Genomic DNA, 13,034 nt, shown 5'->3' on the forward strand with positions numbered 1-13,034 from the left:
TGTGCCATTCATGGGTAGATATAGCCAGAGATTCTGATACCTTGATGTGATTAGGGGTGTTTTACTTTGCACAGTCCCTTTTTTCCCCCTAATGTGTGTCTGATCCAAAGATGCTACTCAACAAATAACAGTGGCAGAATCTGCTCCCTCATGATTCCAGCAGTAAAAATGCACTACCACCTCTTTTGTAATTTGACTGAATTTTGCAAACAGTCATTTTTAAAAGAATTCCCATCAGAATATGTGGGTGTAGTAGAAAAGCTATACTATACTAGCATAACAAACCCAGGCCTAATTTGTACATGATTGTATAACAGAAATATGTAACACACCCTTACCTATGGTTTCACGACCACTCTACCATAATATGAAATATTATGAAGGCTTTAGAGGGCAATGCTATGTAAAAGAAAAGGCTTACAGCCAGTATATAGTTGTGAGTGTGTGTGTGTGGGGGGGTGTTAAAGGGGTTTAGGCTGCACCCTATATTCCGGGGGGAATTCTGCACCACTGCAAAATGCAGAATTTTGCAGAAATTAACACTGTACACTAAATCAACAACTTATAGTTCAACTAGAGCATTTCTTTTAGATAAACATGCAGTCTTAATTTAAAGACTTGAAGGGAAGGAAGATCACATCCCTTGGTAACCTGTGCTAGGCTAGTGGTTAATTATTCTCACTTAAAAATTTGTACCTTATTTCCAACTTTAATTTTTTCTAGCTTCAACTTCCAGCCATTAGATCCTGTTATACACTTATGTTTGCTACATCAATTAACCTTCTAATATACAGTTATCTTCTCCCAGTGTACAAACTTCCAGGTGATGATCAAATCACCTCTTAAACTTCTCTTTTATAAACTAGATAGACTTATCCCCACTTTTACTGAAGCCATCCACTCAAGATCCACCAATTCACTCTGAATGAGATCATCTCTTCTACTGTCAGATCATCTCCACTCATTTTGAGCCCCCACCAACACCATCACCAAAGGAATCTGTCTGCTCCATTCCAAAATTCCTGGCATATTCATACAAGGGAAAATTTATTTCCCAGAGAACACAGCTCTTTAGAAAAGGTTCTGAGCAGAAAAGGAAACATCTGCCCTCTTCTTTGACTTAATTAGGCCAGCAGAAACAGCTGTCAGTTGGTTTAAAAAATACAAAACCAAAACTTGTTTCCATTCAACTGTATTGAACAGAAACAGCTTCGTTTATGTACAAATAAAAGGCTTACCATATAAAAGTAAGACAGACAGCAGCATATTGTCCAAAAGACTGATCCAGTTTTCACAGACTTCACCTAAAAAAAAAAAAAAAAATCAAGTATTCAAGAATTACAAGTTACAATATTAGACAAAGTCATCAAAAACAGTATTACAAAATTCTGTCACCCAAGCCAAAAATGTACCTTTTTATGAAAAGTATGGGCTAAAGCAAAGACTCCCACGATCAGTTTATGTTTTAGGAACTTAAATGCCCACCTTCAAAATTCATGGATGTAGTTCGGAAAGACATCTTCCATAAAATAAAACAGTGCAATTCGGTTCACCTGCATAATCAATCAACTATAATAGCCTATATCCAACTTTTCACTCAAATTGGTGCTAGGACATGACACACTAGTTCAGTGGTTCTCATCTTATTTACCATTGTGGGCCTGCATACGCAGTTTTCTATGTGTTATATGGGCTGCATCCACACAATATATATACTACCTATATGGCCCTGAGGATGTCACATAGGCCTCAGCTGTGTGCTGACTGGGCTGCAAGCGGTCCACAGGCTGCAGGTTGACAACCACTGCACTAAATACTTTAACCTCTGAGGCAGAATACTAGTTGCAGCATCTTTGTGCTACTTGAAGATTGGTTTAAACATGGATCATATGGCCACTCTTCTGGATGATGACCATCACAACTCTCAACACAGCTGCTCTGTCACTCCTTGTATCATATTACGAGGGTAAGTGCTGTTCTATTTTGAAAAATAACTTTGAAAACCCACTTAAGGCTAGTGGGAACATGCAGGTATCACTGAAGGTATAAGCTGAGGACAATGGGGTTCCACAGGTGTTCAGAGTATGATCTGACGTACAGATGACGTGCTAGATGTAAAGAACCCATTTTGACTGAGAGAGCCCATGACAATTTGTTGGGCTATCAAACAAAATATTTCTTAATACAATATAATATTTTGAATCTATGGTAACAACTATTGGTTGATTCTCTTTTAGGGGTTGGTGGGAAACCTCTGTATCCTTTATAGTACATTAAACCTCCGTTATGGACTACTACAGTTTTACCAGTCCAGTAGTCTTTATTACTTACTTTGATAAATAACTACACATTTTTCTGCGCTTCCAAATTTAAGATTGTCAGCATTGTGTAGATTTTCGTTTTGATGAATTATTACACTGCTGGGTGTTGGGTAAAGCTGGAAGTTTTGACAGCAGATAAGGAATAGCTGGGGTTTTGGCTCATGAAGGTGCGAAAGATGGTTTTGTGTTTTGGTACTACCCCTCCTCTTTCCTTCTCCCTTGTGTGTAAGAGTAGAGATTGACGACTGGGAGAGATGAGTGACTGTTTTGTTCCTTACCCCAGCAAATGTTGGGAGCAAGCAGGTCCTCACAGCAACCTGCCACAATATTTACTACTTCAACAATAACAAAAAGAAGTCAGTCTACTGTTTGTACTAAGATCATAAGCAATGATTTATGGCTTGTCTACATGGGGAAGTTTCCCAACATAGCTATCGCAGCATAATTATTCTACACTACAGTTATGCAGTTATAAAGCCTACTGCTCTACTGCTAACAGACAATCAGAAAGTATTAAATGTTTCAAAATTAACAAAAAAAATAGGGGAAAGTTTCCTTTAAATTTCTCTCTTGCGCTCCCTCCCTCTCTCTCTTTTTTTTTTTTTGGGGGGGGGGGGGACGGGGGACGGAGAGTGGTACAGCACTGTTTAGCAATTTTTCATGAGGGGGGATGCCTGAACAAGTGATTTGACAGGAAACAGTTCTAGGGCAATAGATTCTGTGATATTCTGTATCTTGAGATTGTGTGTTCTCATTTCTATACTATAACAAAATGTACACTATATTGTTGAATTAAACTGCATACTGAGCTGTAGTTTAGTTGATGGATATACAACCCTCATAAAGTGTCCCTTCAACATAGAACAAAATAGAGCAGTGTTTTATTGTGTTTATTCTGTAGTACATAAATGTGTTTATTCTGTAGTGCTTTCATTTACAGAATAGCAATTTCTATTGGGTGTGAATCACAGTAACCATTGGCTCTATTTTCATTCCCCAAAGCAGAGTGGCTGAATTAACTCAGTAAGTTATCTGCTGAACCATCCTGCAATACAGTACAATGCTTTATAAAATATAACAATTCTGTTTAGCTCTGCTTTAATTGCATGTGAGACAAGAACAATACTTGTGCTGTATCAAAAGCACATGGCTATTAATGTGGACCCTGTTTGTCTGGCTCTGCCCCCCATTGTCAAATTTGTGTTCAGTTGTATTTGCTATGCAGAACTTCTCAGATTACTTACAATAGCCCAGAAAAACCCGGTGGCTTAATCCTGCCCATGCCTCTTTTTGTCATGTAATGATACAGGAATGTGTTCAAGCCATGCGAGCAAGCAGACTGTTTGAAAAATGCTAGCCTAACTCTATTTTCATCACTTCACACACAGCCACAGAATCAAATATAAGAAAACCACCGTTTGCACTGAAAATGTAAACCACTTATTGTTAGAGAACATCCCTTGTAAAGTAGCAAGAGAGGATGATTTAACAAACCGAGGAACAACAGTGTGGCAGACGTTCATATGTTACTTTTGGGTGCCTGTCCAATCTTTCTCTAAACCTATTCTAGAAGGCAATGAGAATTATAGACGGAAGAAAATAACTCTAAAGATCCAAGATTGGGTTCTAAGGCGAAGACCAGGAGTAAGATCAGGAGAATGGGGGTGGGGGTGGGGAGTGAATCTGAGCAATTACTTACCCACAAATAGTATGTGAACTGCAGTGCAAAAATGGCTATGCCTTCATTGTCAAAGGATCCTGCTACTGATCGAGATATGTAACCTGGAACTATAGCAATAAAACAGGCAGCTAAAAGCCCTGCTCCTTGGTTCCACAGTTCTCTGGTAAGCAGAAAAGTAGAAATAGATGTAAGGCCGCTAAAAACTGGTGCTAGGAATACACATACATCTCTTATGTGGACTGTGATGTTTAGCATATTTAAAATCCAATGTATAAGCCCTGCTGTCACCATCAACCCGGGGTAGACCTAGAAGAAAAGAGAAAGAAAATCAAATTACAGTATTTAAGGATTGCAGAAATGTTGACTGTAAATCTATTTACATACAACTTATAACAAAAGTTACTTATTTCTTGGTTGAAGTCAGTCACATGCAGAGCAAAACGAAATTACTCTAACACTGCTTTCAACCTATCTGATACTACACCTTAAAGCAATTTGCCACACTTTAAATTATATCAAATGATTGTTGACAACATGTGCAAGAAACCATTTTCTCCAAATAAATGATGAAGCAACACATACAGATTCCAATTTTATCTACCCTGGAAGTTGTTATAAGGAAGATGATTTTGCAGGTCAGGCACAAGATCAAGAGGTAGATGTACGTTCTATTTCTCGTAAAGGTAGTCAAAAAATTTCAAGCCATCTGAAAGTGATGCAAAATTGAAACATTTTCCAAAAACTTTATGTAGAGTTTTTAAATTTTTTTTGTCATTTTTCGAACAGTTCTAAATTCCTAGTTCTATCATAGGCTTTCTATGTGACTTCTGCCAAATTGTTTAATTTTGTAGTGCTCCATTCCCCAGACCTGTAAAGTGGGAGATATTAGCCTACATTTCAGAATTTTGCAATGATTAAAGTCACTGCCTGTAAACAAACAACCCATCCACCCACTCTCAGATGGATACTTTTTTATATATTTAAGTGCAAAGTATTTTAAACAGTAGGAAACGTTGACTATAAAATATTTTTAAAAAATTTGGAACAGAATTAAGATGACCTCCATGGAAGTGTAGCACAGATTTGCATGAGTCTGTTGAATCTCATATCAACTATATCTACTACATGATTTCAAATAATGCTAAAACATTCTAAGCAATAGTTTTATTCTACAATATTAGGAGTTCAATGAAACAATGGTGCCTATACACTAGACTAGAACATTAAAAAACTTCAAATGCCTTAACTGCCCTGCAAAAACAATATAAGTAATAAATTTCTGCTGAATTAAACTTTAACATGGGTATTCCCCTAAATGCCTGAAGTTGAACAAAAAAAAAACACTAAATATGTTGAGACCTTCCGAAATGTGTCAGGAATTAAAGATGAAATTATATTTTTAATCCATTTTAACAAGGATTTCAAAAGTTATATAGAGCTGATTTATTAAAATGTTTTGTTTAAAAATAAAATCACCATTTGATTTAATTTATTGCAAAATGCTCTGTAAATCCATTTAAATGGTATTTATTCTCTCATTACTGAGGAAAAGGTGCTTCTATGGGTTTTCAACACATTTGCTTGCCATTAGAACTCTTTACACCTTTCTAATTACAGTCTTCCTAAAATCAGTGACATTTCATTGTACCACAATTTGATGTCATTTAATTTTTTTTGTCTATCATTGCTGTTTAGCACTTTACATCCAAATTAATTTTATCTCATTTATTTTTTATATTCCTTAGAAAATCTTTAAAAATAATGGGGGCATCATTTTCTACAGAATCAGAAATATCCACATTAAAAAAATATAACAGATCCAAACCTTGGCCATGAACATGAAAAAGCCAAGCATTACTCTTGGCTTCAATTGAAAAATGCATAGTCATCCATACCATCAGAGAGGTAGGTCTGTAATGATACATGCTACAACAAGACAACAGGATGGCGAACAAGTCATAATAGTCTCAATTACTGTTACTGAAAGTTGACATATAAGCATATACTATTCAGGTTTGGCTACTGATTGACAGTAAGTTATATGAACTTGAGGTATAAAGCTGACATTGTATTAGTGGTAACTGAAATTCTTATTGTAGCTATTATAGCAATTAAAAGCACATTACATTTAGTTTCTCCTTTAACATATGTAGTAATTCACTTGTAGTTATCCTTCTGAATTTTTTAAATTCACCAAGAAGTGATCACTCTCATACTTACAGTCCCACCTACTATTCTTCCCAGTGGATACCATGCTCTTTCATCAAACCAATTTAAAAATTCATAAAATCCATGGGATGCAAGGTGATGTGTTGATCTATAGTTAAACCTAAAAAAAGAAAAGAGAAATTTAGAATAGAATAATTGAAGTTAATATAGCAACAGCTAATCTCTCCTCTTTCCATAGGAAACAGTAATTATAAATCAATACCTGGGTCAAGCGTCAAGACTCATATGTGTAAAAGAAATAAATGCAGCATTCAATTCTGGACCTAAATAAAGTTTGCAATCAAGCTGCCCAAGTTATATTTTTCCCATTTATCCACTATAACATTGCTTTCAGATTTAAATCTGGTGTTTATACACACCATGCAAAATGTGCCTCCCCCCACTTTTAAAAGCATATGTTAAAATGCGTCAGACATTCTCTCATTTTCAACTTTCCTCTAATCTCTGCATCATGCAAGTAATCAAATCTTTAAATGTAATGAAAGAACAGATTATCCATTATAGCCAGACTATTTAGGATACCGGAAAAATTGGCTTCAGATCACGGCAGAATTTGTCAGTCCTTCATTCTTAAATTAAGTATATTGGTAGCACTTACTCTACTGCCAACTTTCAACTCATAGGATCAAGATGAAGTAATATGACAAGATAGACAAAACTAGTACCAACAGCACTCTGCATATAAACAGTATGCAATGTTACAATCCATTGGCCTGAAAGTTATTCCCCATTTTAATATAAAAGAAAATTCAAAAAATAAGTTTCTTGCATATATTTTCTGTAACCAAAGACCCAATTACCTTAAAAATATAAGAAAAAGGAGCCCTCCCTTATACAAGTGTCTACCTATTCAGTTTAATATTTCACATCACATATCCCCAGAGTAAATAGAATGAGACTACCATGTTACCCACACAGTGCAAGAGCACTCAAGTTCCTGCATACCTGAAAACAATTTTAGCAGCTGAAAGACATCTAAACATGTCATCAGTGATTTTTAATCAACACAACAAAGGAGCACAAGAAACTGAAATTCAGTTACAGAGGTCAGCAAATTGCAGGTTCACATTTACTGAGCCAACCCATCAGTCAAGTGAAGTTGTAAGCAGATTTTTTAATATAATATTTTCACCAGAGACTCCTATGTGACAAATAAGATATTTTATCGGGTAAGCCCACTGATAAGATACTGTGTAATATAAGAAGAAACCAATTATGTTTATATAAGAAAATTCAAAAACATCAATCCTTCTGACTAAGAAAGATTCAATCATATCAAGCGACAATGTGCCATTAATTTCTATTAACCCTGAAACTATTCCCCCATTTGACTAGACTGCTAAAAATATTAATTCTTCATATTAATGTTGACAATTCAGAACTGATCTGTAAAAAACCATACCTGTAAAATTAGTCTCTTATCTAAGCACACCAAAGTTTATCATTAATTTGATTAGTGGAAATAGTATGCCCAGCATTGCACAAGACGAAAGAGAAGACATGGTCCCAATCTCCAGAAGCTCACAATCTAAACAGCTGACATAAGAAGCACAGGACAACCCAGTGGCTGGTGGTGTCCTAGAGCATGTCTTGTTTGTTCTGTTTTTTTCCAGTGAGTTGGTGATAACATATTTACTGACATAGTTTAGTTTAGAAATCCTTTAACAAAGCCTTAATTGGATGCTAAAAAAAGACCGCTCATATTTATTGTGCCACAATTCCAAGACTGCTTAAGTGGATGAAATAGGAAAAAACCGTTAACCACCTCCTTGTGCTGCAAACTACTGTTAAATATGCACAACTGTCTTCAGTGGAAAGTGAACTTTAACATCTTTTACTACCTGCTTTGGTAGCATAATCTTAAATCTTTAATGAGCACTGTCAACTGCCAATGAAAACTAGTGAAGAAATTCCTTTTTATTTATAACATTAGTATGGAAGAATTTAATTTTCCACTTCTCCCTAGTATACTTTTGACAGATATAAAATAAACTAACTCCAGCTTTCCAAAATGGACTGTGATTCCTGCCATAAAATAAAAACTTACAAAAACACACATTTCAAGATTTCATAGTTGAAATGAACAGCAATAATATTATATTAATTTTGTACCTTGACAAGATGTACAGTAAGTGTTGGGAGTGGCCGTCCAGAAAATGATGCGGGACATTATAAATACAATAAGTAGATCAGAAAACCAGAATATGAATACCTCAGTTCTTCTAAACTGCAATATTTAGTATTCCTATACTGTAACAATGACTAGTCACAGAATTTAAGACCTTCGGGGAGATACATACACTAATAGGAGTTGTGGGAAAATCAGGCCACTTGAAAGGCTACATATGGATTTAATAGGTTAACTACAGGCATCTCACTTTATGTTTTTACCTAAGGCATTACTTCTCTCCAAGAACCTCACAAATGAAAACCATCCAAGGTTTGTGCATTCAAATGGTGAATCAGTTCTAGAGGCTGACATCCGAGAATGATGAGCTGAAAAAATATGTATGCAGCTCCAAGTAGCAGTCCTACATATTTCAAGTGGAAGAGATGACTTTTAAAATGGTTGAAAAGGCTGCCTGAATTCTAACAACATGTGCTTTGATATGAGATGGTGGGGTCAATTTATTCAGTTCATAACAAAATTCTAATGCAGTCTGATACCCCTTTTGAAAGTCTGTTGAAAAAACCCATCCTCTGGATTTATTACAAAAGATACAGTCTTTGTGATCTGTGGAACAGTTCTGTCCTACTGAGGTAATACACAGATAGCTCTTAACATGTCCATAGTGTGGAGTTTAGTCTCTGCCGGGGACTAGTGAGGTCTTGGAAAGAACTAAATGAATCAGTTGATTTAAATGGAAGTCTAAGCCCACTTTAGGCAGACGTGTAGGAGGGGAATGAAGAGTAACACTATCCTTCTGGGAGGTGGTATAGGTGGTCCTACCATGAATGCTTGACTTTCACTCACTCTGAACAGAAGTAATAGCCACCAACGATGCAGTCTTAATAGAAAATGGTACACAGAACAGAAGCACATCCAAACTGTGAGATGTAGACACTGGATCCAGGTGTCAAATCAGACCTTTATCCTGTGACATTATGTCCAGAACGACAAGCAGCTTGAATTGTGGTTGAAAGAGATAGGGGTATCATCTTTAAGTACCAAAACTGCAGCGTCTACACTAGGGCTATTAACATAACTTGAAGCCCTGTCATGTCATAAGTTCCTAAGGACTCTAGGGATTAAAAGGCTTGGAGGGAAAATGCATAGAGTAGATTCTTGTTCAACTGAATCAGAAATGAATCCAAGACGGAGCCTGGATTCATTCATCCTGTGCAGCAAAATGTGAGATTTGTTGCTTAGACCAGTCATGAATATGTCTATAGTTGGAGAGCCCCATTTCTGAAAAATTCTGTGAAAGACAAAAACCGTGGAGGATGATCCATGAAGAGATTAGCATTGTCTGTTGATCTGATCTGCTAAACTGCTTTGGACCTCATGTAAGTGCAGAGCTCTTCAGTCATGTTTTAACACAATCAAGTTTGGAGCAAAGACAAAAGAGAAAAGAAGAGAAAAAAATAACAGTCTTGCTGATTTTAACTTCTGCTATTCAGAATCTAGTGACAGCAGTGAAATTGGCTGTAAGGTCAGTACTCTGCTGCCACTCGAGAAAGCTATGAGCATCGGCAGAGACAGGCACTGATACTATTCATGGGGGAAGAGGACTCAAAATGAAATCTAGAAGAACAGTGGAAACACACACAACCAACCCACCCTTCCAGACAGCCAGTCAAAGAAAGTGGTAAACCGGTCAGAGACCATCATCACATTGGCAGCTACAAACTTTGGAGGAGTAGTGAAAAGAAAAAGAATACTCCTTTTCCCCTACAGCAGCAAGGGGAGCATAGGATTGGGCTGCAAGTTTAACCAGATAGCTACTAGACAGAGGATGAAACAGCAGGGTGGATAAAAATCAAGATTTTTTTTAAAAAAGTTTTTTTTTTAATTTAAATCAGATTGTTCTGATAAAATGCTTTTGGAAGAAGAAACCTATCTAAAGATAGTTTTAATTAAGATATATTATAGCTCAAAGACATTTCATCATGGAATAAGGATTATAAATTCTAATTCTATAGTATGAGACAATATGTTCATGTAATGTTTAAGAAAAGTTTTGTAAATGAGTTCCAATAGTTCATGGATTAGGGACCCAATCTTACGGAGTTCCAGGGGCTTCTGTACAGATTTAGGTTAATCTTTCTATCTACCTAATGGGACTCAGTGCTCAGTCTAGCACATACCATCACAGATGCTTAGTTTTGCAGTTCTCAAACTGTGGATTTGCGTCTCCAGAGATAACATGCTTGTTAACAGCAAAAATGTTTTTAATAAATATAGAGATAAGAAATAACAGACCTCAACCCTACTGTCCCTCCACAAATTTGTGTAGACAGAGTCAATCCCTTACCTCTCTCTAAAAGTACAAAGTTTCAAAAAGTTCGATGAATAGAAGATTGTTGGGGGCGGAATAGACCTGGACAAGGAGAAGAAGTCTGGAGATAAATGTGAGAAGGGAGGGACAGGCAGCAGAAACAAAAGTGAAACTGTTTGAGCAGCATATTCCAGTAATCTTGAGGTCTTTCTGAGTGTAGCCTTCATTGATTTGAGATCACACCATACCATTCCCTCACTAGAAGGGAAAACCTATAATGGCAGCAGGCCACAAGAGAGATCCAGTTTGGGAATATTTTAATGAAGTTCCTCTACCTGTGGGTAAGATAGGCATGCACACAAAATGCAAACAGTGCAACAAAGAAATGCAAGGCCTGGTTGCCCAAATGAAACAACATAAAGAGAAGCGTTCCTTCTCAGGAGAAAGCTGCATTGAAGATGAAAGGAACATGTCTGAACATGCAAGATCTTCAGGATGGTAAACTTTTTTATTTCATACTTCTTTCTTAAGGACTGCCTGTCTTCCTTCTGGACTATTCTTGAATTCTCAAGTTTGAGCAAAAAATATAGTTGTTACTCTATGGTACTATCATTTTAGATGCAGCTGTGATAAAAAATAAATAGCTGAAATAGGTAGATCTTCCTTTTACAATTTTACCTCTAAAGTAGTACTTAGTGTCAGTGAATGCAATGAGTAATACTAAATGAGCAGTATAGTAATAATAATTAAATAACTTCATTGATTTATTTTGTTTAGAAGAATCCATCCTCAACATACAGGATTCTGAAGACTATCCACCTTCAATATCACCATCATTTTCTATAGTTTCAGCGTTATCTGCCAATGATAGTGTTTCAGTCACATCACGTATGTCACATAGCCACAGTATATCCATCACCTGTAGCAAAAAGAAGAAAAAAAACCTCCATCATCCAGAAACAACCATAGATAAGTTTGTGATAAGAACCAGCAGATTACAAAAAGAGGTGATTGATTAAAAAAATTGCCCTGTTTGTTTATGCAACAAACTCTCCTTTCCGTATGATTGAGAACCCACACTTCATTAACATGGTTCAGTCATTAAGACCAGGATACAGTCCACCCAACACAGCAGATGTCGCAGGCAAATTGCTGGATAAAGTGTATGAAAGAGAAATTGAGCAGTGTGCAAAAGGTCTAGAGGGTGAAATTGTTAACCTGAGTCTTGATGGGTGGAGCAGTGTCCACCATTATCCTGTTGTATGTGCTTGTGTGACAACAGAAGAAGGGAATGTCTTCCTTACAGAAACAATTGATACATCAGGAAATGCACATACAGCAGAATACTTACAAGAAGTAGCGGTAAACACTATAACAAATTGTGGAAAAAAATTCAAATGTCTAGTACACAGCTTGGTCACAGACAATGCTGAAAATGTATCCAAGATGAGAAGAGAGTCCCAAGCTAATAACATACGGTTGCAGTGCTCATTTGATGCACCTCCTAGCCAAAGACTTCAGTGTTCCAGAAATAAAGGCTAATGTTGCTGAAATTGCAAAATACTTCCATAACAACCACTTTGCAGCAGCTGCTCTGAAAAAAGTGGGAGGAACCAAGCTAACTCTCTCACAAGATGTGTGATGGAACTCAGAAGTGGACTGTTTTGAGCATTATAACAAGAACTGGCCAAATCTGATGACAGTTTGTGAACAAAATCGTGAAAAAATAGATGGCACTGTCACAGCCAAAGTTCTCAACGCTGGGCTTAAGAGAAATGTTGAACACGTGCTGAGTATCCTGAAGTCCATTTCTATAGCCTTGAACAAAATGCAGGGAAATAGCTGTTTTATTGCTGATGCTGTTGAAATTTGGAAGGAACCGAGTGAGATCTTAAAAAGAAATATGTAATGACAGAGTTAAATTACAAGCATTAAAAAAACGAATGGGACAAGCACTATCTCCAGCTCATTTTCTTGAAAATATTCTCAATACTCGGTACCAGGGTCAAACCTTAACTGCTGAAGAAGAGGAGTTGGCTAGGACATGGACATCCAGCAATCATCCCTCCACAATGCCAACTATAATAAACTTCAGAGCTAAGGGTGAAGCATTCAAGAAATCTGTTTGCTGATGATGTTTTAAAGAAAGCCACACCAGTGAACTGGTGGAAGTCATATAAGCACTTAAATTCAGAGACTGTTGAAGTGATAATCTCATTTTTAACAGCAGTAGCTTCTTCCGCCGGTGTAGAAAGAATATTTTTTTCCTTTGGCCTAATTTGTTCCAATTTGAGAAATCGTTTGGGACCTGAAAAACCAGGCAAGCTTGTTTTTCTTTTCCAGATTATGAACAAACAGGAAAAA

At 36.6% G+C, this 13,034-nt stretch overlaps 1 protein-coding gene across 1 annotated transcript in view; it reads right to left on the bottom strand.

Moving 5' to 3' along the window:
- STT3B (STT3 oligosaccharyltransferase complex catalytic subunit B) overlaps positions 1-13,034 on the bottom strand; it is a 76,404-nt gene that overhangs the window by 44,423 nt on the left and 18,947 nt on the right. Inside the window, exons 2-4 of the mRNA XM_077811238.1 lie at positions 6,223-6,331; positions 4,021-4,308; positions 1,239-1,304 (exon numbers count right to left, since the gene is read on the bottom strand). Coding sequence (XP_077667364.1) covers positions 1,239-1,304; positions 4,021-4,308; positions 6,223-6,331 — 463 coding nt within the window. The remainder of the gene's footprint in view (positions 1-1,238; positions 1,305-4,020; positions 4,309-6,222; positions 6,332-13,034) is intronic.

The sequence above is a fragment of the Eretmochelys imbricata genome, chromosome 2, assembly GCF_965152235.1.
Source record: "Eretmochelys imbricata isolate rEreImb1 chromosome 2, rEreImb1.hap1, whole genome shotgun sequence".
In the NCBI taxonomy this organism is placed as follows: domain Eukaryota; kingdom Metazoa; phylum Chordata; order Testudines; family Cheloniidae; genus Eretmochelys; species Eretmochelys imbricata.